The sequence below is a fragment of the Manis pentadactyla genome, chromosome 6 (assembly GCF_030020395.1).
Source record: "Manis pentadactyla isolate mManPen7 chromosome 6, mManPen7.hap1, whole genome shotgun sequence".
Taxonomy (NCBI): domain Eukaryota; kingdom Metazoa; phylum Chordata; class Mammalia; order Pholidota; family Manidae; genus Manis; species Manis pentadactyla.
Genome location: NC_080024.1, coordinates 62,850,421 through 62,874,707, shown reverse-complemented (window position 1 = coordinate 62,874,707; position 24,287 = coordinate 62,850,421). Strand labels below are relative to the sequence as shown.

The 24,287-nt window shown below is 41.4% G+C and overlaps 1 protein-coding gene across 4 annotated transcripts in view; it reads left to right on the top strand.

The window, feature by feature from the left end:
- The window catches only part of MAP3K20 (mitogen-activated protein kinase kinase kinase 20), a 201,551-nt gene extending 183,388 nt beyond the window's left edge, over nucleotides 1–18,163 (top strand). For 3 of the 4 annotated variants that reach the window (XM_036876928.2, XM_036876926.2, XM_057503903.1), the window contains 4 exons: nucleotides 7,155–7,271; nucleotides 9,742–9,816; nucleotides 12,195–12,345; nucleotides 16,225–18,163. In XM_036876928.2, the coding sequence (XP_036732823.2) occupies nucleotides 7,155–7,271; nucleotides 9,742–9,816; nucleotides 12,195–12,345; nucleotides 16,225–16,925 (1,044 nt within the window). In that variant the 3' untranslated portion in view covers nucleotides 16,926–18,163. Of the gene's footprint in view, nucleotides 1–7,154; nucleotides 7,272–9,741; nucleotides 9,817–10,051; nucleotides 10,154–12,194; nucleotides 12,346–16,224 lie in introns of those variants that run through there. The other variant, XR_008998261.1, reaches the window with a different exon arrangement.
- Nucleotides 18,164–24,287: the final 6,124 nt, after the last annotated feature.

The following is a 24,287-nucleotide window of genomic DNA, read 5'->3' as shown; positions in this document are numbered from 1 at the left end:
ATTAGCATTCCCTAGAAATGTGCATCATGATACAGATTTGAACAGTGGGAAGGTCCTTTTGGGGAAGAATCTAGTTAGGAAATAAAATCCATGGCAGTTAGGACCTGACCCCATGATTTGCTTGTGCAATTAGACGGGATCAGGTTGCTCCTGGTTTGGAAAGCAGAATTCATGCCTAGCTGCAATGCCTGATCCATAGCTTGAGGGAAGTGTTTGTGATTCCAAATACTGATGAGATAAGTTAAGAAAAGAAGCATACAACACATAATGTGTGTGTTGGGGGGGTGGGAGGAGCACAGGGAATGCAGTGTAGCACAGAGAAGACAAGTAGTGACTCTTACAGCATCTTACTATGCTGACAGTGACTGCAATGGGGTGTGTTGGGGGGACTTGATAACATGGGTGAATGTAGTAACCACAGTCATGTGAAACCTTCAGAAGATTGTATATCAATGATACCTTAATTTAAAAAAAGCATACAGATGGTGGAGTGGCACCATATGCACTTCTAACAATGATCATTTTCAACAATGAAGGTGAAAATTGGCTCTTTGGACTTTAATTAGAGACTCGGTATTTCAATCTCTGCCATGGAGCCCTATAAAGGAATTCACCCAGATAATTTGAACTAGTTGATACCTGTGGAAGATGGTCCTGTGTACTGTAGTCATACTGTTGTTAACCCATAACAGGGAGAAGTTCAGGATTAGGAAAAGATGTAGGTGAAACCCGCTCTTCATAACACTAATAGACCAGCTTGGTTCACCACTGAACTCCATCACTTGCTCTCTGTGTGATCTTAGATTACCTCACCTAAAACAAGGCTCTCTGCTGTCCATCACAGTCCATAGCCATCGTGCCTCTAGACATCTGATGGTTCCAACTGGTAGGGCTGCATCCAGATTCGCTAAGTAGGAAAGGGCAGAATTAGTGTTACATAATCCATCTCTATATGGAGATAAAAGTTTATTCCATCCTCTATTTATCTCATAAAACCAGCCATTGTGTTGCACCTTCTTGTTTTTAACACTGATTCCCAGGCACCGCAGTCACTCACTGCCCTGTGGATCCTCAGCCTCCTGCCCAAGTAGCAGCTGGGGCCCCGCCTGCCTCCTCCGGCTGGATCCCAGGTCTAGACACTCTGTACCTCCCTGGCCGGTAAAGGTCACTTACCTTCTGGTCCATTCCCTTAGAATGCTTCTAGAGGATGGGTTGACTACTCTAATAAACTAATCAGAGCTGTGTTGGTGACCAGTATGGATAACAATAATAATTACTCCTTTTTGAGCTCCCAGTTCGGTGTTAGCGCGGTGCTGGGCACTTCATTCACATTGTCTCGTTTAAACCTCACACAGCACCGCCACCCGTGCATGAGGACCACTGAGGTTCAGCCAGGTTAAACAGCTTGACTGGGGCGGGGGCGGGGGCGGAGGGCGACTGGGGAACGGCAAAACTGGGATTCAGGCCCAGGTAGTTGGACTTTAAAACTTCTGATCTTTCACTCTGTCCCCTGCTGCTCCCCCAGTAATGGCTTCAGGTGACTCCTTTTCTATATTGTTTCCATTTTAACAAGAGTCATCAACACCTTAAACCAAATGAGTGAATAACAGGGCCATTTCAGACTGCCCAGGGGTAAAATCCTTTTGGAAAAGAGCCCTTTGAGGCCTACCTCAGAATGCAGAGTTATCTGCTTTTGATTTCTGCCTGTCAGAATGAAGAGTTATTCACAGATGTCCAAAGTGACTCTTGAATGTGTCCGATTCAAAAATCAATACTGGCGTTTCCGCCACTCACATCAAACCAAAATCAATAGTTCACCCTGGTACAAGTGAATGGTCTTCAAGTCACATTCCCACTGCCTGGTCCCTATCACTACTGAGAAAGTGAAAAGGTAGGAACAGTACCTGTAAAATTCTGTTATCAGGCCTCTACTTGTGTGGAATTGTTCCTTTTAGTGATACGATTGATAATATAATTCATCTTATTTATTATGAAATTATTTCCGATGGCGACTGGTTAAGAACTCATCAACATGGCATTCTGTCTGCAGTTGGGTACTCTGGAATTCAGCAACTTGTTTATATCCCGAGAATGGCAAACGCTCCTTGACGACTTTTGACTCACTGTGTAGCAAAACTGCCAGGAATACCTGAGGGTAATTTGAAATTGAGCAGAATTTAAGGAATCCCAGACCTTTATTTGTGGATTACTCTTCTTAACTAGGCAACAAAGAAATCTAGATGCCCGGAATAAACCTAGGAGTTCGTCAGGGCATTGACAGATGAATTCCCTCATTTCTCACCCAGCTTTGCAACAAGCAGTACCTACCTTTCCCTGAAATGGATAATGCCTCCCTTGTCTAATAATTTCTTTGATTATAGCTTTATTGCTTCTGTAACTATCTTCTTTTATGGCTCCAGTAAAAGGCTTTCTTCCAGATAAGAGAAAAAGAGAATTTAAATAATAAAATATGTGTAACCCTGTTTTGTGGGTCCCTGTGTTTCCAAACTGGACTTGGGGAGCAGGGAAGCAGTTGCTACAGAGGAGCACCTGTAGCCACTTGCTTCTTTGGCTGCATTAGCAAAATCTTCTCTGGGCCTTCTGCCTCCTACTATGTAGTCTGGAAATCGCCCAGCGAGCCCATCCTGCCACCCCTTCCAGTTGCCCGTCCCTACTGTGCCTCCAACTTTGGCAGCCCTGTGCTGTTATAACCCCACCTCCACCACTTACTGCCCAGGAAACCGTAGGAAAATTCCTTAATCTGAGCCTCATTTTTCTCTCACCTAACAGGAAAATAAACCTAATTTGAAGGTTATGGATATCAAATACAACAGCAGAGTGTGAGTACTCAGCAATATGCCTAGGGCACAGTAAGCACTCCACAAATGTGAGTTTCCTTCCGTCAGCCCTTCTCCATGCAGAGCTCTCCTGGGAATCCCTGTGTAAGGACCCATTTCAGGGCAGAGGGTCTCAGAGGAGTACTCAGGTTGTGAGATGGGAGAGGGAAGCAGAGAGAAGCAGGCATTTACACACAGTTCAAGGTCTTTCAACTGTGCTTTTGACTAACCTAATTCCAAAACGTGACAGGCAAAAAAACCAGAAGTAAACGTGTCTTTTCTAAGGGTTTTTATTCCAGCTGGGCCTTAATGAAGCTCTTGACCATGACTCCAGTCATTCTCCTGCCCACTTATCTCAGGGCCCAAGTTTCTGGGGTAGCAATGGCCCCAAAACAAAGAAATACTGAGAGATTTGTCAATTTTGAGTGACCAATTTGACTTATGTTAGCCAAGAGCTAGGTTTTCATGTTATTGAATAGACCTTTTCCTTCACTACTTAACTCTCCATCTTGTGAATGTGGCTGATCAAGGGGGCCACTCCCCTCAGGCAGGGCCTTGCTTCATTCTGCAGTTCCTCCAGAAGTTTTCGGGAAACAGCAGGCTCCCCAGTTTCCTGCTGAAGCCAACAGGTTTTCAACAGCTTCTTTGTTAGTGCTTTTCCATGTGATATTGTCTGAGCTTGCTCGGGAAACATTCCAGGTTTGCTCCTACAAGAGCATTTTCTAGTTGTAGCGTGTAACATGCTCGGTACTTTATCCGTAATTTCTCATAACCCTTCATTCTTCAAATAATAAAAGAGGGAAGATCAGCTTATGGTCCAGGGGTCACATTTGGTACAAACACATGGTTTGTTCTTTACTTCTCATTGCATGCACAGTGTTTATCCCCCAACAATTTTTATTATTAAATCTTTCATACAGCAAAGTTAAAAAAAATTGTGTAGCAAACCCCTGCATAGCCACCTACTAGATGGAATTGTTAACATTTTACTCGACTTGCCTTATCACGTATCTGTCCATCTACTACTCTTGCCACTATCAATCCTTATTTTTTGATGCATTTCCAAGTAATCTGTAGGCATCAGTACACTTCCTCCTATACATTCCTGTGTGTTAGAGTTCAAATAGAAATACATCTTAAGTATATATTTGCTAACTTTTGACAAGTGGATACACCTTTGTAACCCAAATCCCTATTAGCAGAGCATTAGCAGTGCCGGAAAGTCTCCTCATGCCCTTTCCCAGGCAATCCCCATCTGCAGAAGCAAGCACTCTTCTGAATTTTTTCCACTGTAGATTGGTTTCCTCTGTTCTAGAATGTCAAATAAATGGACCCCTTAGTATTTTCTCTTTTGTATGCAACCTCTTTCACTCACTATGACGTTTTGGAGATTTACCCACATTGTTGCATGCATTAGTAATGTGTTCCTTTGTATTGCTGAGTAACATTCCATTCTATGAATATAGCACAGTTCATCTATTCTTCTGTTGATGAACACTTGGCCTGGTTTTAGTTTTGGCACTTAACAATAAAGCTGCTCAGAACAATACTGTACAAGTCTTTTTTCATTTCTCTTGGGTAAAAACCTAGGAGCTGAATTTCTGGGTAATAGATTAAATATTTGTTTAGCTTTATAATGGATTGCCAAGATTTTACCCCAAGTGATAGTACCATTCACACTCCTACCAATAACCCAGGAGCTCCAAATCCTGGCCACCATTTGATGTTATCAATCTTAGCCAACTAGTGGGTATATAAAAGGGTATCCCCCCCGAAAATGAACTAAGATACGATATGAAAAAGAACTTCCAACATCAGCACTCTCTGGAAGACTCATGCCAGAAGATGATCATCAAAAAACCCCAACAAAGATCCACGCACTGCTACAGCTGTAGATGCACTCATCCCACCAGTTCCTGGACTTGCCATGGGAATGAGGAAGGAGATATCTAAGCTGGCCTGTGCATACAGTGAAACAACAAATTTGACTGGATCTATACTGTTGGAACTCAATCGAGAATTAGGAGAAGTGCAAATTGTAGCCCTCCAAAATCTTACAACTACAGACTATTTACTGTTAAAAGAACATAAGGGATGTGAACATTCCCCAGGAATGGGTTGTTTTAATTTGTCTGATTTCTCTCAGACTGTTCAAGTTCAGTTGGACAATATCCACCATATCATAGATAAGTTTTCACAAATGCCTAAGGTGCCTAACTGGTTTTCTTGTTTTCACTGGAGATGGCTGGTAATTACAGGTATGCTTTGGTTATGTAACTATACTCCTATTATGTTAATGTGTGTGCACAATTTAAGTAGTAGCTTAAAACCTATACATGCTGAAGTTACTCTACAAGAAGATATGTCAAAGAAATAATCAATCTTCCCATGTTTTCTTCCGCCTGCTACTTCTATAGCTTTTCTTCTTCCTTCCTAATTACAACCCTTAAATAGAATTCGTGCCTCATATCAAATTTACCGAGTATCATAATTCTTCCAAGTGGTAAAGATACCTCAAGACAAATGCTGGGCATAGAAGCTACAGGGCATAAATATGCAAAGAAATAAAAAGCTAACCATTTCAAACAATAAGGCTTCCCTCTCACTTACCAACTTTACATTTCCCTGTATGGCCCCAGAAGATGACTGGTTAGCCAGAGACGGGTAAGATTCCTCAAGGGAGGAACAACCTAAGACAGGCACAGTCGCAGGGGGCCATCAGGTGAGAAATTGGGGATCAACAGAGGTGAGGCTTAGAACCTCACCCCCCCTGTTCTGAGAGAAATCTGCATACGTGGATGTTTTATTGCCCTTGTCTAGCTTGGATTAACACATAGTCTACAGGCACACACCTGATCATCTACATTTGCTCTCTTACAACACTAAACTATGTTTTCTACCTTTATCTTGTATCTACCTACCACTTCAGCATTTTATTAAAAATAATAATAATAAAGAGAGAAATGTGGTATCCACATGTAAGTCAAGTATAAAAATCAAATGAGTATTCATATTTGAACTGTTTATAGTTCATAATGCATGAGCAAAACCGAAGGTTTCTGTGATGGCTGCCCCTGTACTGTTCACCATGTAAGAACTTATTCACTATGTAAGAATTTTTTCTCCATGTAAGAACTTGTTTGTTATGCCTCAGAAGATTGGAGACTGACGAAAATTAGGCTTGGGGGGGATTAATGATTGTGCATTGAGCATTGACTCCCCTATACAGAATTTTATTGTTGTTAACAACCATTTGATCAATAAATATGAGAGATGCCCTCACAAAAAAAAAAAAAAAAAGTATACACTTCCAATGGTAAAATAATAAGTAACTGGGATGTAATGAATATAGTCAAGATATTGTAACAACTTGGTATGGTGATAGCTGGTACCTAGAATTGTCATGTATATAAATGTTGGATCACTATGTTGTACACCTGAAACTAATGTAATGTAATACTGTGTGTCAACTACCCTTCAATAAAAAATAATTATCTACAAAAAAAAAAAAGGGTATTCCCCCTCCGATGGTAACTAACAACGTAGGACACTTTTACATTACATAGTGGTTTTACTGAAAATTTAATTAACATACCATCATTTAAAAATTTTAAAGTTTTAAAATAAGAATCCAGGTATCCAGCTTTTTATGAAACATTAAAGGACTAGCAAGACTGGGCTCATAGTCCCTCGTGGGAACAATCAACAGAAACTGGTTGGTCGCTATCCCTTTATACCTGCCCTTGAGATCCCCAGAAACTCCCCAATATATAGGCCAATTATCAGTTGCCATACATCACATTTGCAGTATTGTTTTCCTTCCTATTAAGAGGATAATGAGCTCTTTCTTGAACTCATGTCATTATCAATAATGGAAAAGTGGAAGATGGATCAAGAGAGCCTAATATTTCAAAGTGGGAAGACTACATTTCTTTGTGTCAATGAACATATATTCCTACAATATTTAATATGTAATTAAATGGGTTTTGAAATATTTTGTATTCTAAAGATTATGATTTCATTATAATATAACAAAATTTCCCAGCTTTACTCATTTTTTTTACCTACCAATTGGATTTTGAGTGTTTATCTCCTGTAACAGAACATTAAGCTCATACGTTATGTCTCAAGATTGCACCAAGTGGGGGTTATTTAAATATAGGAAGAGATATAATTTCATGTCCTTTTATTGAAAAGAGAAAAAGAAACACTCCAATAATAATACTTCCTTTAGAACACTTCATATGTTATAAAACATTGAGACTAAAAAAATTTGTTTCACTCTCTCAAATACTGTAATTTTGCTTTTAATTCCAGGATTGTAGGTGGAAAATGTATATGGAAATGGATGGAGATGAAATTGCAATAACCTACATCAAAGACGTGACATTCCACCCTAACCTACCTGATGCTGAGGCTCTGAAGATGACAAAGGTAGGGTTCTATTTACAGCGTAAAAGCTTTTTGAATTCATAGTGTCAAACAAAGACATTAAAATACCCCAGCAGTGTGCTTTTGTGCTTGTGATGCTTGCATCAGCTCAGCCTCAAGCTGGCTGTTGAGAGGTCCGTTTTATTTAGCAGATTGAGATCATAATCGTTTTCTGTTAAAATTCCATTTATGTTGTGTGAACTAAAAGGTACTACAAAAAAAGTGTCGTTTAATTTTTTTGTTGTTGTTCTCTTCTACAGTTCTTTATGCCTATTCTGTCATATATTTAAGGAAAGAAAATGCTAATGATGAAAATGCTTAGTTCAAATTTGGGGTCCTTCTAAACTTTGAAAAACGTGTAAGGAGGAAGGCTTTCTCAGTTGTGTTCAGTTTCTTGAAGGACTGAGTTGTTGTTATTCATGAGGCACATATTGAAGTCTTCGTGGCTTCCTTGAGTTCACATCTCTGAATTCCTTGAGTGGCCAGAGAACATCTTACTACTTTAGGGTCAACAGCAGAAGCAAAACACTGAAGACAGAGAAATGCTTGGCTTCTCCTCAAAATGGGAAAAAGAAATTAATTCTGTCCCAATCATACTGAAAAAATACATACAAGACTTCAATCGTAGAAGTTCAATAATTCAGGTAAATAACCATGAAGTCAATCAGATGCTGATGCTCGCCCTAAACTTCCTGTGCACCTTTAACTCTAGGACACTGTGCTGTGTATTTGGTTTCAGTAAAGAAAATTGGGCTGGTAGCAAAGAAGAACAAGGTTACAAACTCAAGTGGAAGTCAAAAGAGATTTTCAAAGCCACAGCATTAGGCTGGCAAATGCCCTTCCAAGGCATAAGATTGCTAAGCACTAAGTCTGTCTGATTTACAAGCGCATCATCAAGTAGACTGATCTAATGTTCGTTGTTGGACTCCCCTGCGTAACTGGAAGTTATTTCAACAGCACTATGTACCTGTAAAGTTTAGGATCCAGTTTTAACTTACCCTTGTTTTGTTAGGACATGCTATGCTCGATGTTTTAAAGACTGGACAGACTTTCTCTTCCCTCCCCACCTGTTCCTTCTCTGATTGCAATAGCTGCTCATTGTTTCAGTGTCACTTAGAAGCAAAAGCCAAGTCATTGCCTGCTAACAGAAGGAAGTTGCTAACAGCAGAAATAACAGAATGGAGTTATAAAACCCAATACAGGTGTTTCTGCTATACTGCCGTATATGCATTCAGAGGACCTCATCTTCTGCAAAATCACACACCAATATTAACAGGGCTTATAGGAAACATAGGGTTGGAGCAGACCATCTCAAATCTGTAGAACTTATTATCATCAATAGAAACAATAATAATCCTGTCTTATTTTAAGTCCAGTTAAATTTCTGCCGCACTTGCTTTGTACACATCTCACAGCCAGTCAGTCATTTGCGGCCTTAAGTCTGGAATGAAGGAATGAAGCTAGTGAGATTTACTTCTAAATAAAGACCATTTTCATCAAAACTGAAGTAGGACACCAGGTGTCAGGGTGGAAAAAGTTTCCTTTTACCCTTCTAGGATATTTGGGTGGTCTAATAATTAAATTAACATAAGACAGATTAGCAGGAGGAAAACTGAATTTTGTGCATACAGGAGCCCTGTAAGTATATGACAGTTGAGACTTACACTCCTTCCTGAGCTAAGGAATGAGATAGTGGCCTGGGGCTTCACAGGGGCAGAGGGAAGTTCCCAGGAAGGTAAGAAGAGCGGATGTTTGGCCATCCAATGTTTGCCCTGCTCTGCAGGTAAGTCCTTCAGGTAAAAAGTTATCTCTTCTAAGAACTCTCTTTCTGGGCTAGGCTCGCTCTCTCTAAAATCTTTTAGGCAGTTAAGGAAGAGGTAAAAGTTTTTCCTGCATCTATGGGTCTTGATTGCCATCAGTTCAAAATAATCTACATGCCAAAGTGGCACATTTGGGGTAGCATATCCTGCCCCCCTTCAAAGGCACAGGCATCTTCATTAACCCATGGTTTTAGTATCATGGGGAATGTCCCACAGTCTCATCTGCATGCCCAGCTTCGCAGCATAGCCTGATGAGCAGGGTGGTCGTTGGAGCCACTAATCCAGTCAGTCACTGCCTGCGCTCAGAGAGGGCACACCTGGGGTTTTTATTGTTAAGGCTTTCTTTTAATTGTAAGGAAGATTGCTGCTGATGCTTCAAAATATTAAATAGCATGATTTAATGACCTAATGATAGAATTGAGTAATATATCCAAAAAGAGAAGATTGTGGGAGACCAAGAGTAACTGTATACGAAAGGGTGTCTTAGTGAAAACCAAAACCAGAGCATAAGCACGTCGTGAGTAACCACATGTGAACCGTCTGACACTGTACTATTGCTTGTCGTGCATGGCACAGCCGGCCTCAAGGACACGTGTGTTAGAGCAGGGCAAGCTGCATCATGACACTACACCATCCTAACTTCTGTTTTTCAGCCCCCATTTGTCATGGAGAAATGGATGGTAGGAATGACAGAAAATCAGACTGTAGAATGCACCATCACGTATGAGGTAAGTTCAGGAGCACAGTAGGGGGGTGTTGTTGGGGTGGGGGTGCTGGTGGCTCTACCATCAGTTTCTTAATAGGGATTTATTTGCTCCCTTGGAGCTTATGATTGAAAGGGAAATATTTAACCAACATGCATGTGGAAAGATCAGCATAATTACTGTAACAAAGTACTGGGGAAAGAGAGCAGGCTGACCCTACCGAGGTAGAGATTGAGGTAGTCATTCGTTCATTCACCAGTGAACGGCTGAGCGCCCTGTGCGTGCCGCGCAGTGTGTTGGATGCCGGGGATGCCACCAGACCTGAACACAGCTTTGCCTTCTTGGTGCTTGGAGTACAAGGGTAAGGGCGGGTCAGCGCTTCCTCATAAGGACTGAGCACAGCTTCTGCCATCAACTGGTGGGAAGGGGGGGTCCATTATCAAAAACACATTCTATGGATTTTATATATGGAATAATAGAAAAACTTACACTTGAAGAAAATATGCTATTAAAATCAAAATGTATACATTTAGCAAGCACCCACTGACAGGTACTGTTCTGGAATTAGGATAGACTAAATCGATGCCCTCTTGAGGCTTGTATTCTAGTGTGCACAGAGAGATGATAAACAGGTAAGTAAGTGATGTCAGAGGTGGTAACTGGTAACCATAAAATAGTAAGACTCAGGGCATTAGATCAGGTGGTCAAGGAGGGCCTCTCTTTTGAGGAGGAGGCAGCGCGAAGCCATGGAGAGAAGGCAAGGGCAAGCTGCTGACGCCCAGAGGGCAAAGCTCGAGAGGTGGGCGGGCAGGTCACCCACCCCCACAGTGGCCCCAGTGAGGAGTTTGGATTTACTATAAGCACAATAGGAAGCCAGTGTGGGGTGGTTTAAGCAATTTCCTGTTTTAAACCATCTGATTGTGTTTTTAAAAATCAGCGAGATCTGCTTGGCTGGTGGGCCATACACTTTACAAGGTAGAGAAACCCTTCGGGAATGGGGTCGGGGAACAGTTATAGAACAGTCTTGGCATGCATGGAGATATCAGTATGCATCTCCCCTCACTAGGACATGCATTTCATTCATTCATGCAATTATTCATTCAAGAAACATTTAGTAAGGATTTACCATGACCTAGGCACTATAAGAGGATTTAGACCTGTTTTATCTCATTATCCTGGTGTTAATACTGAAAGATTGGTAGCATTATCTTCATTTTGGCAGCTAGAGAAAATGGTTTGATGAGACTAAGGGGAGTCTGAGGTTTGGGGTAGTCAGTGAAGTGCCTGGAGTCACACCCATCTCCTCTGACTGTCGTTTCTGCTCTTCCTCAGCTGTTCTGAGCTGCCTGGGTTTGCCTTTTCATTATTAGAAATCCACACCCTGACCAGCGCACTTTTCCAGGGGGACCTGATGCTGGAAGCCACTGAGCATTGTGGTGGTTACTTGTCCTCAGCAACCAGCTTGTCAGTGATGAGGCACCTGAGAAATAGCAGAAATTGTCAGTGTTGCTTGCAGGGCATAAACCTAAATAAAAGAAGTTGATTGGTCTTGAGGAACTTAAAATCCAGACTAGTCTGCAGTCTGCTGACCAGTCCCCACTACCCAGGAAAAGCCCCCATTTTAGGTAACCAGACAGCCAGATTTCATCTCTGCCTGCCTGAGTTCTGGGGACACGCCACCCCAAAGTCTCTCCTTCTCCTCCTCCTCCCTCCCCTGCCTGTCCCTCCTCTTCCTCCTTCTTCTTCTTCTCACACAAGGTGATAATGTTACTTGTTTCTTTAATGGTCACTTCAGGGTTTTTTAAACATATTTTCATAGTCTTATAACATCCCAAGAGGTTCTTCAGTCTAATCTGGTTTTGACACCTGGTGAAGAAGGGGATTTCAGGACAAGGAGGTGGACTGTCCTCTCCCTTTTCTAGCCCTTATTCTTGACTCTCTGTCCTGTCTCACCGTGGCGTCTGTCAGCCTCCACCCTCCATGGGGGTGATCAGGCCCACCGAGCGGCCCACGGCCACCCAGTTACCCTGATGATCACAGGCAATCCTGGGCAACATGATGGTCCGATTTTTATCTAGTCAACAAAATATCTGTTTTCAAGGCAGAAGAAATTGTTTTTCATTTCTTATTAAACAGAGAGTTACATTGAGATTTGCCAAACATAAATTCTGGGAGAAGACAACCATGTTTTTAACTACTATAATCCCTGAGGAATAAAAAGATTAAAATTTTCCTTTTAATCAAATGACCATATTTAGGCAAACTGTACAGATATTTTACCTCATGCATGATGCTAGTGCTCTAAGGAGTAAAACTGAAGTGATGTAATAACCTGATTTTCTTTCCTTCCTGTTTTATAAACACGTGTATGTTCGGTCATAGGTTTCTTTCTTTTTTTACAGAGCGATGTTAGAGCTCCAAAAAGCACTAAACATGTGCATTCAATTCAGTGGAGTAGAACTAAACCTCAGGATGAAGTGAAAGCCATTCAACTTGCCATTCAGACATTATTCCTCAACTCAGAGGGCAACCCAAGAAGCAGGTCTGACTCAAGTAAGTTAGGTGTGACCTGGACTGGGTTCCACAAACTTAGGTATCAAGTTCTCATACCAGGGATAAGTGCCACTCTGTGAATAGACAGAGATTTCTAATATAATACTTCCTTCCTCTATTTTTAGTGCATTGGTTTTACAAACAGATTATACAGAGAGTAGTATTTATGGACTTACAAATATGAGCATATATAATAAATTTCAATATTTGGATAACTATGATAAAAGGTGAAAATTAATGATTATGTTACATGGTAAATAAAAATATGTATGTATATTTATACCCACATATATACATAGTTTCCAAAATTATAAATGAAGATATACATCTTCTTTTATGTCCCACCAACATTCCTATGAAGCCACTGCTGTCACCAGGGCTTGTGCCCTGAACACGTGGATACTCAAAGCATAGGAATGAGAGGGGGAGGGAGGAGGGAACAAGACAGGGAAAATAAAGGTAAAGGAGGATAGAGAAAGAGAAAACATGAAATGCATATGATGGATAGTGGTGGTAGTAATTACAGATGATATAAAGAAAGAATTCAGAAATAACAGAGGAAGGCCAGCTGACTTGCTGTTAAATTGTTCATTATTTGGTAGATTCAGGGAAGAGGTTCAGCCCTTCACCTTTCCAGGTCCGGAAACTCTACTACACCCCAGAGTTAGGCTCTATGGGACTACAACAAACTAACAAACACATGAAAGATGGGTGCATAAAGCCCCATGCAGCTCACTTTTTACCATGAGAAATATACCTGCCAGACAAAGCAGAAATACATGTTTTCTGATCAGTGCATTTTTTTCCCAATAAGAAAATATACCTGAGAAGGCATATTGGCAAATTGTTTGGTGGCACAGAAACACAGTTGCTCTGGCTCGTGTCACTGAGTTAGGACAGCCGTGCTTATATGTCTTCCACTGGAAAGACTGGCTTGCCAGGCAGACCAGATAAATTAAAGTGTCCACCAGCCAGGGGGCCTGGAGTCCTGGGCAGTACTTAAAACCCACTAACAAATTTTTTGACAGCCTGTTCAACCTGTTTTCCCTTGTCAACACAGTTAACCTTCTTTCACAATCACAAGACGCATTCTGACCACCATGAGTTTTTACCAAGACTTCTCAGCCACAAACACATTTTCAGCCATCTTGCAGGGCATGCTGTTTCTGCACACGACTAACCCATGTAGTAGGTGTTGACTTCTCACTGGCTTCCCTCTCAGGAGGTACTCTAGTTCTAAGTTCTTTTATTTGCTAATTCAGCATCCTTGTCTGGCTCTAATACACCCCAGAGTTAGGCTCTATGGGACTACAACAAGCTAACAAACACATGGAAGATGGATGCATAAACCCCCGTGAAGCTCACTGATCAGTGCATTGGGGTTTATGTGATCAGCATGTAAACCTACTACCTTTCGTTTAAGGACTTCTTACTATAATGACTTTTCCCCTCCCAAATCATCTTTATAGGCCACATTTTACTTCTGTAGGGCTTTAATAGCCATGATCCCATTTGATCCCTACAGTACCCTTGTGAAATCAGTAGGGGTCTTCTCCCTCCACCTCTGTTGTATTTTTCCCTTTTACTAAAAGCTGGTTTTCAGCTTCCCAACCCACATGATACAAAGTAGCTGCCAACTGCTTCCAAGCTTTATATAGTTCAAATCCCACCACTTTGAGAATCACCAAAAAAGTACTTTATCAGCCCCAATTCCAGATTCCCTGGGATAAGGCTTACTGTTGCTATTTTTTTTCAAACATCCTGCTCTGGATCAATTGGGTACATCTACAGGAGATTGTGGAGGGTGGCAGTGCCCATGCGGTGGGGTGTGGGGTGGTGAGTACCTGCTGAGCAGCTAACTGTCACCAGGTCGAGAGATGGTCCCAAAGAGGCCAATGGACAGATGTTTAATGGTGTGCATTACTTTTTTTTAATCCAAACCTTTTGGGAGAAAGCAAACTATTTCTCTAAGAATGTACACAGGAAAAGTCATTACCCATCAGTCTCCCAGGGGAATGGCTTTGAGCAAAACTTTCCCTCTGATTATTGACTGGAGAAGTTGCAGGATAAAAGGAGGGATCGACCTCCCTATGACTTACTCCAGTTTTAGCTAATTTGCCTCTCTTCCTTCTTCCTTGTATTCTTTTTTCCCCTTTGCTGTGAAAGCTCAGAGGATGTCACCTGGATCAGTTAGGATATATTTTTTAGCTGCAAATAACAGAAAAACCAACTTCAACTGGCTTCCTCCCAATGAACCAGTGTGGTCTCAGGACTAGCAGCTTCAGGATCTGAAGGAACTGGTTAGAAATGCAAATTCGCAAGCCCAACCCCTGACCTGCTGAATCAGAAACTGAGGGTAGAGACCAGCAATCTGCATTTTAAAAAGCCCTCCAGTGTTTCAGAGGCACTCTAAAGTTCTTGAACCCGAGTTTTAACTAATAAAAATTATTATCTTCCATAACAAAAAGCCCAGAGGTAGGCTGGGCTCCAGGTATAGTAAGGTAAACTGGCTCATCCCCTTAAGGATGAAGACAAGCCTCTCCCGCTGTCTGCTCTGTAGCCCTCAGTGGCTGCCTTTGCCTCCAGCCTAGCCCCTCTCAGGGCACAGCCATCACATAAAGATGCTCAATGCACTCAGGATAAACCGGTCAAGACCTTCCCTTTGTCAGGTTTAGGAGTGAGAAAGACTTGCTAGAAACCCCCAGCAGATACCCCTCAGGCTGCTTTGGCCAGAACTGAGCAACCTGTCCGTTCCTAACAGGACATGGCTATGTCTGATTTGGACTAATCATCAAAGCCTACCACTAGAGCCAGAATGTGGCCATCTTCCTCCAGGGCATGTGGCCCTGTGGACGGGGGTGGACACTGGACAATATCAGGGCTCTGTTGGAAGCTCAAGTTTCAGATAAGTCAAGGCAAAGGAAAGAAGGCATTGTGGTTAGATGAAGACTGAGGAGTATCTGGACGGGTCACTCACCTTAGAGGTGGGGCTGGCCTGTGCAGAGCAGTGGGGCGGGGTGGGGCGGGGAGGCTGCTTGCTGGCAGAGAGAGGTGAGCACACCCTGTTCCTCTCCAGAAGTTCCATCTGACACCCAGGGCCACAGCAGCTCAGGGGGGACCACCAGGGAACTCAGTGGGAGCCACAGAGTTCAGGTGCAGGGAAAGACAGAAAACATACTAGGCGTGAGGAACGTGCTAATTCAGTGAAAAGTGACTAAACAGATCTTGGTATTTTACCATTTTCTTTCACCTTAACTTCCTCCTGTTTGCCATGAAGCTTCATTTTTCTTGAAAAAACTGTCTTTCTTCCAAACAATCTCTAGCTGTCTCAATCATTGGAACCTCATTACTTTTATTTGCATTTGGGGTTCTTAAGGATTTAAAAGTGCTGGCTAGCAAAAATGCCTTTTGTTTATTAAATATGCACCTGCCATCCAAACACACTTCAACAGTAATTTCTGTAAGTGACAACATGGCCAAGTGGAAAGAAGATGGGATTTAGGTGCATAAGGACCTGGAGTTAGCTGGGTGACCTCACCAAGGTACCTGACCTCTCAAGCTTCAGTCTCCTCATTTATAGAATAAAATTATTAATATTTGCCTGAGAAGATTATTGGGAGAATTAAATGAGATAATGTAAGTAAAGCTTATGAAACAAAGCCAGGCATATAGCATATACGCAGGAAGTGTAAATGCCCTTATTTTTTTTAAAGTACTTACAATAATAAATGAAAAGTCCCTATACCTAGCCTAGAATTTCTATGAATGGTAAAGCTTAGAGCATCCCAAATGGGCTTGAATTATCCTGAGACAGGCTTATGAATGAGGCATGCAGCTTTACTGTGGCTTAGAAGATGCTCATTTCCATTTTTCCTGCAGGTGCTGATTGCCAGTGGTTAGATGCTCTAAGGATGCGGCAGATTGCATCCAACACTTCTTTACAGCGTTCGCAGAGCCACCCCATTCTGGGGTCACAATTATTCCCATATTTCAATGACCAGGATTCCTATGCTGCCGCTGTAAGGCGGATCCAGGTGCCTCTTAAATATCAACAAATTACACCTATAAACCAATCCAGAAGCTCCTCTCCTACTCAGCATGGATTGACCAAAGACTTCTCTTCTCTGCATCTCAACTCCAGGGACAGTGGTCTTTCCAGTCTTACTACTGACAGCTCCTCAGAGAGAGGCAGATACTCAGACAGAAGCAGGAACAAATATGGTCGTGGTAGTGTGTCACTCAATTCTTCTCCTAGAGGATGGTACAGTGGAAAAAGTCAGCATTCTACTCCTTCCAGAGAAAGATATTCTGGAAAATTCTACAGGTTTTCTCAGTCAGCACTCAATTCTTATCAGCCACCTGACTTCAAGAGAAGCCCGAATGACCATTGTCAACCCAGGACCATACCAGGGATGCCTCCTCACACTGAGACGGACTCAAAGGCCAGGGAAGAGGAGAGCAAAGTCAGTGAAGGAGGGTGGACAAAAGTGGAATACCGTAAGAAACCCCACAGGCCCTCTCCTGCCAAGACAAGCAGAGACAGAGCCGGAGGAAACTACCGGGGAAGGAGAAACTTTTGATGTGTGGAACTACATGAGTTTTTCTAGCAGGCTTTTTTTTTAATACAATAGATTTTGATAATATGATGCCTTCAGATAGGATTAACAAAAAGACAACTTTTCCATTTTTGGATTTGAGAAATACCTTCTAATTGCCAAGGACAGTAATAACTATACTTATTTCTTCCCCTGAAATAACATTTTTAGGGGACAGAACATGCCATCTTATTATCTTAACTGCCACCATTCTGGTTAGCAGGGCCTGGACTAGGGTGAGGTTAACTGGAGCACCTGTCTTGGGTACAAAATTTAAGGGGGGCACCAAAATTCTCAGTAATCAAAATAAATAATATTCTCATGCAATATTTAAATAAATGAAAATTAATGCAAAAAATTCTGTAATATCAAAATTCTAGAACAAGACAAGATCAATATTACTGATTTTTCCTCTTGCCCAAGACTTTAATATGGCTTGGCAAGTTACTGATCCTATCTTTATTTAAAATTTTGATATTTTGTTCATCATGAATTTTTATAGTAATTTTATTTTTAAAAATTGCATTAAAAAATGTCATTTATTTTGATTACTGAGGTGTTTTCTTTTTTTGATTCCTCCTTAAAGTTTGTGTCCAAGGCAAATGTCTCACTTGCCTTATCCAAGTCCTGACAATGTTGGTTAGTATTTATTTTGGTGAGATGTTCAGATTTTTATCATGGTCAGAGCTGAACTGATTTGGCCTGTCATTTTTAGGCAAAAGTAATCATTGAACTTAATGCTGATTATAATGCATATCTCATTCATTAAGACTCATCAGAAGCCAAAGATTAAATCTCCTAAGAGATCCATGGTTCTTTCTTTCCCAAAGCTCCACTGTTTTTGAATATCATTTTCTACATTTTAACAAAGATGGAGTACAGAGGGAAAAATAACAGTCCATAAAGACCTCTTGGGATGTCAGAAAATCTAAAATCTAAAAGAAAACAGACAGAGAACAGGATAACAACATCACAAACTAAAAGCCAAAGAAATTTAAAATTACCAACATCCTTGCCAGAGCCAGACAGTAAGTACCATCCTTGCAGCAGGAAAGCTCTGAGCGTCTGGGGGTGAAGAGGTAAACAGTGTGGGTGGGACGAAACTACTTGCATCTAGGGCAGGAACTGTGGGATCCCACCTGTGAAAGTCTCCATATTTTACAAATCAAAATGTCAGAGGGCAACAAACTTATATGTCACATAAATAAATTCTTTCAATATATTCTGAGATTCTGCTCAACATTCACTGCCATGAATGTCAAGTGTCCTTTGCCTGGGACAGGATTCCCAATGCTCCGTACAAGTGACACGCTGGTAATTCTGTGGGGCTGAGTTCTTTTTTAATAGAAACCAGTCATCAAGTATGTGTGTAATATTCTCAGAAAGGCTGCCCTGCTCTAATGCAGTGTGTGGGGCCTGGTGGGGAAAACTGTATTTGGGTAGTATTAAAGTCAAGGTTATAGAAAATGACCTTTATTTACAAGGGAAACTGACTGAAACATTAATTCAACAACTCGATTTTGTAAGTCCTATTGTTTGACATCTGCATTTATCAGCAACAGCAATGGGAAATGGTGAAACTGGATGACAAGGTACTCTTTCCCATCAAGGATAACCAACTTCTCTAAGATTTTAAGTTCCACTGTGATTCTTTCTCACAAAGCTTTTATCAGCCACATTCTGTTTCCAATCACTTTTCCCCTTGTCTTTCGTTTGTGTTTAAAGTGGACATATACAAGGTATGCTACCTTAATAGCATGATGCTTCCAAATAAGCAATAAAAAAAATTATGTTCGATTAGAATTTTTGGATAAGTAGCTGAACATAGAACAGTCTTAATGGAGTCACTCTAAAGGAACATACAGTATGGCTTTAATTATTAAAATGTGCATTCTGGGAAATTATTGAAGACTCATTTAGAAGGTGTTATGCAAACGATTGCCTGTTTCCTGCTGTCTCCCCCAGGCCTTGCCACCTGGGCCACAGGTTAGAGAATACAGACTGGCAGTAAAATTGCCTCAGCCTTTATTTAGTCTAGTAGCTGATCCCAAAGAGGTTATTCCAACAGCCCACAAACCTGACCAGTTTGTATTATCTCATGGAAAAATACTTGTCAGCATCAATGCTCCCCATCAAAACCCAAATGAGAACATCTGGAATCTGCCTCTTGGTTGTAAAGAAATAACAAGAGTTGGATGTCTTTTTTTCTTCCAGTGATGCTTATTCACAAAAGTTTTTTGACAGGATGAAAGATGAATGCAAGTTAAGAACAGAGCAAGGATTAATGGGATTTTTTTTCCCATCAAACTAAATCAGTTGCCAACATTGTGGAACTATATAGCTTGTAGGAGGCAGGAGTTAATATTTTTTCAGAAGGATATTTAAAAAGAAAAAAATTATAGTAAGAACAAATTAAGAAGGTATAATTTGAGTTGGGCACCTCTAAAGTGAGGATTTGGTAGTCCCTAAGAAGGCTTCTAATGCAGTCTGGAACTACTAAATCTATGTTAGCCCAGAAAAAGCAAGATGTTTTGCTCTTTGCACAAAGTCACTGGATTAGCAACTCTATAAAATTAACCTGAATAATTGAATAATCCTAAATATGTAACAGAGAACTGGAGAGCATTAATTACTTTAGAAATATAAACTAGCAATTGTTTTCAATCAATTCATAATGAGTATAGTTCATAATAATAAATAAACTGCAATGTTTAAAGCTATTCACAGTAAAATTTACAACAGTAAAATCTGACCTGGGAAAATTATGGAACAAAGGAAAACTCACAGTGGCACAAGCAATAGTTGGTAAAATTCGGTATGAACTAATAAAATTTTGATATATTAAATCTTCATTGTAAAGTTTAAATCAAAAAGAATTGATTCCATGAGGGAAAACTCAGAACAATAAATAATTGAATATAAAAATCAGAAACCATTTTCTCTGTTGGATAGAAAAATAAGGAAATTAAACTGACATAATGACATTTACTCCATGAAATTCTTTCTTGACAAAAACATTTCTCAATAGTTATATAGTTCTGATCAAAATATTTTATCCATAAATACAGAGTCAAAATGACCTGTGGTCAAAACAGTAAGATCAGAATGTCTCATAGTTCAATGGCAGAGTGAAACCATCCCGGACACAGCTCGGGCCATTCTGACTTAACTGAAATATTTCTAGTTCATAAGTACCAAATATTTTATAAGCTTTGTAAGTACCTTCTCTATAATTTATCATTTCACCTCAACAAGTTGGGGTGGATATGACATGCTTCTGAAATTCTGGCTCTCAGAAACTGCTCCATTATAATATGCCACGATTTGGTTCTGCCAACTTGTTCACGGTGCAACATGATTGAAATTTTAAATTATAGACACTGTGGTAAGGAGACTTGTAAAATCTCTTACCATCACTGGATTTCTGAAGCTCTAGTTAAGGCAGGATGCCCTGGGGAAGTCAGAGCCTAAGACCTGGACCCAGTTCTGTCTATTTGCTATTGCTGGAACTGGTTTACATGATTGTGGAGGTAGAAAAAAGACCAAATCCATGATAAAATTGTCAAGGCTGTAGTGTAGCAGACACCAGTGACTTACTCAATTGCCCTTTCCCTTTGACTCATCAGCTGCCCAGTAATGCATGACTGAATCAGGAGAGTTAAAGAATGAAATAGACTTGTGACCTCATAGTTCATTCAAAACTAAAATCAAGATTTACTTTCCTTAAGGAACATTCCATTTACTAAAGTGTTGCAAAGAAATTTCTTCCCCATGCTTAGGTGAATCTCACTCAGCCCTCAAGGTCTGGCTGACATACTACTTCCCCAAAGGCCTCCCCCCACTGTTCCAGCCACTTTCCCCAGTCTCTACTCCTGTTGGGGGCCCTTTATCACACTCTCCCTTGCACCATTACTTAACCCTTGCAAGCCACTCCCTGAAGGTGCTCTGTGAGAACAACGGAGTGCTGCCCCAGAACCTGTCCATAGGGAGGTTAGACTACACTCTGAGGATTCGTCAGTGGGATGGCCACAAACTGCAGTACTTCCCAGGCCTGAAAAACATGTTTATAAATCACACCGGAGCTATGAGGCAACCCAAGTCTTGTAGAGCACGAGTCTTGTAGACATGGTGGGAGAGTCACAGAGAGGGCTTGGAGACAGCCATAGACGGTCAGCCTCGGAACCCAGAATTAGGGGCTCCACAAAGGAAACGGTTGGCCATGGCATTCACGCCAGGCCTTTGCACAGGGCACCACCCGCCCAAGCATGCTCGGAGGCCCAAAAGTAGGACAATATTGTCCAGCAGAGCCCCTCCCAAAGTGACGTGAGAATTCACTCACTCAGAGATGGTCACACGATCCAACTCCTGCTTTGCCGTTTGCCTCTCTCCACAGCAATTAAATATGACACAATAAAGCCACAATGGATTGCTGCCGTGCTGTCTTGTCTTCAAAACTTTTCGTCCCCCCATCCACCTTCCCCTGTATTGCCTGGCTAAATTATCCTTCAGCTCTCTGCTAAGACATCACTACCTCTAGGAAACCCTCCCTCATCCCCAGGTCTGGGTTCCCCCTTCTGTATGTTTCTCGTACAGCCTTTTGGTTTCTCAATCACATTTATCCCTCTTTCTTATGATTGTTCCCAAATTTGCTTCCCTGTGTTCCTCATTAGACTATCAGCCCTACAAAGGCAGAGATGGTGCCTATCTTGACCAACAATGTATCTCCAACATATCGTTGGTACTCAGTCTATTTACTGAATGAATGCATGAATTATTAATCAAGCCAACAGACCATCAAATCATCTGAATTCTTGTTCAAATCTCATGCTCATTAAGCGACCCAAGCAGGAATCTCTAATCCACTTTAGAGTTACATTTCTAGTGTTAAAATAATTGCCGTTCTGATTTTACACATCAGCCTTCTGTGAGCTTTGCCAATGTGAGTTGGCCCCTGAGAACAACTCTGAGACACTGATTATATTTGGCAGCTTATCACTGAGCAGATTCTTGGTGTGCCAAGGCCACCCAGGGAAAAGCCAGCCTGTTTTTCCCAAGAAGCAGCCCCTTCTATCATCGTGAACTGTGCTTATTTTCCATTTTGAATTTCTATACCTAGTATGGTCCTATAAATGCAAGGTCTCAATAAATGCTTGCCACAGGAATAAAAAAGAATAGAAATACTATGTCTGCTCAAGAAATTCACACATAGACTTTGTCCTTTTAGATATTTGTCAAGTCTCACTCTATGGCTTTCCTTTCCAGAGGCCAAAAGTTCTGTGTTTTTAGTATCAGTAGTTCCTAATCGTAGTGCCCTCTACAGCCCTGCTGTGGCTGCTTCTAAAAGTACACAAAGCTGTACGAAAAGTCTGACCTGGCAATTTCCCTTTCTATAATCCAAAGGCACCAGGCACACTCCTGATGCCAGATGATGCCTGCTCTGGCTGGGACTGGGGGAGGCTTAGTGTTCATACAGGGACAATTTAAGATTCGTCAGCTGGTGGTGGCTGATTATCAAGATGTCCAAACTGGCTTCTTTGCTATGTGTAAGCAATTTAATTTTGTGCCTAATTTTAATCTGCAGTGTACTGTATGTGTGCATCTGCTGTGTTAAAGCATTCATTAGCATTTAAAGGGGGAGCTGATGGTATTGATCACTCTTATTAAAACCAAAACAATCATGCAGCAGTAACTGATGAGCATTGTCTTCAACCACTGAAGTCACAGCCAAAGTTTATGTGCTGAAAACACCGGCAGAAACAGAAAACACGCTATTCAAGTGGCATCTGTTAGAAACACTCATGGTTTGCCACTACCCACCCGGCCCTCAGCTTCCTAAACTAGGAACTTCTTGAAGATAGCAAACTTTATTTTCTCCTGAATTTCTACCACCTGGAATAGTGCCCGGCACAGAATAGGTTCTCAATAAAGTTTCTGATGAGTGAATAAATTAAGGAATGAAGGTGAAATAAATAATGCATGCTAAATAAACATTCTACAAGAACAACTATATTTTTCTTACATTGTAACAGCTACGCATTGCTATGTAACAAAGCACACCAAAAAGTTAGTGGCATAAAATAAGAATAAACACTTGTTATCTTGCACAGTTTCTGTAGGTCTGGAATTAGGAATGGCTTAGCTGGCCGGTTCCAGCTGGGGTTTCCTGTCAGTCAGTATGTTCACTGGAGCTGCACTTAACCTGAAAGCTTCACCAGGGCCGGAGGGGCTGCTTCTGCCACGTGCTGGTTGTTGGCAGGAGGCCTCAGTTCCTCCTCATGGGGAGCTTTCCACAGTCTTCAGTATCCTCAAGACATAGCGGCTGGATTCCTGAGAGACAGAGAAGCAAGAGGGTAAGGTGAGAGCCAAGATGTCTTCCATGATGTAGCCGCAGAAGTGGCACACAGTTGCTTCCTGCTAACAGGCCACTGTTTATACATGTCAGCCCCATTCAGTACGGGCTGGAGGCGCACCACACGCAGGAGTGAATGCCAGGGAGGGAGAACGCCTGGGTCACCTGTAGGCCAGTGACCACAGGTGCCGTTGAAATGTCTGTACTTTCATTGTGCTTTGATGTCTCCTTTCCGGATCTTTGCCTTCTCTGCCTGTTTTGCATTGTCCCACTCTAAATTTGGGACCCAAGCACACTGTGAGTGTTAGAGCAACAAGGCACCTTGAAGTCCACCTCCGGAGTTCAGTGCCCTCACGTAACAGATGAAAAAACCAAGGCTGGAAGGGGTTGCATTCCCTCCCGTGACAGGCCACAGCAGAGCCCAAGGCCGCCCAGCCTGGTCTCCCTGGTGCTGCTCTTGTGGAAGCCTGCTCTTTATGCAATATGTGATCACATGTGAGATTTGTGTTCAGGAGGTCCCGCAGTTGTAAATTAACACTTACATTATTCTGGTACAGTGGACATCGGGAGAGCCTTTGTGGATTAGCAGATGTGACTAAATGCTTCGAAAAACAAAATATTAAGGCAATTACATTTCCTCTTTCATCAAGCTTGTGTTGGTTTCCTCTGGATTTTTGGTGCTTTAGAGAGAGCATTTGTTTTATGGAATAAGTATTTCTAATAAAGTTGTCTGGAAAATCCATATTAATGCTCCATTCAGTCAAGCAAACATTTGCTGAGTTCTTACTGTGTATTAGGCACTGGTCCTGCTTTCTCTCTGATTTCCATTGTAATTTCAAAAAGAAGTCTCAGAGGTAGGAGGAATTATTTCCCTGTAGCTAAATTAGAAACTTGGCAAGAAAGACCTTGAAACATAAAATGAAAAAAGAGAAATTATTTGTTTTGTAGCATAGGAATAGTTCTTTCCCCACTCCTTGGGTCCTGCATATCCTCCCCCA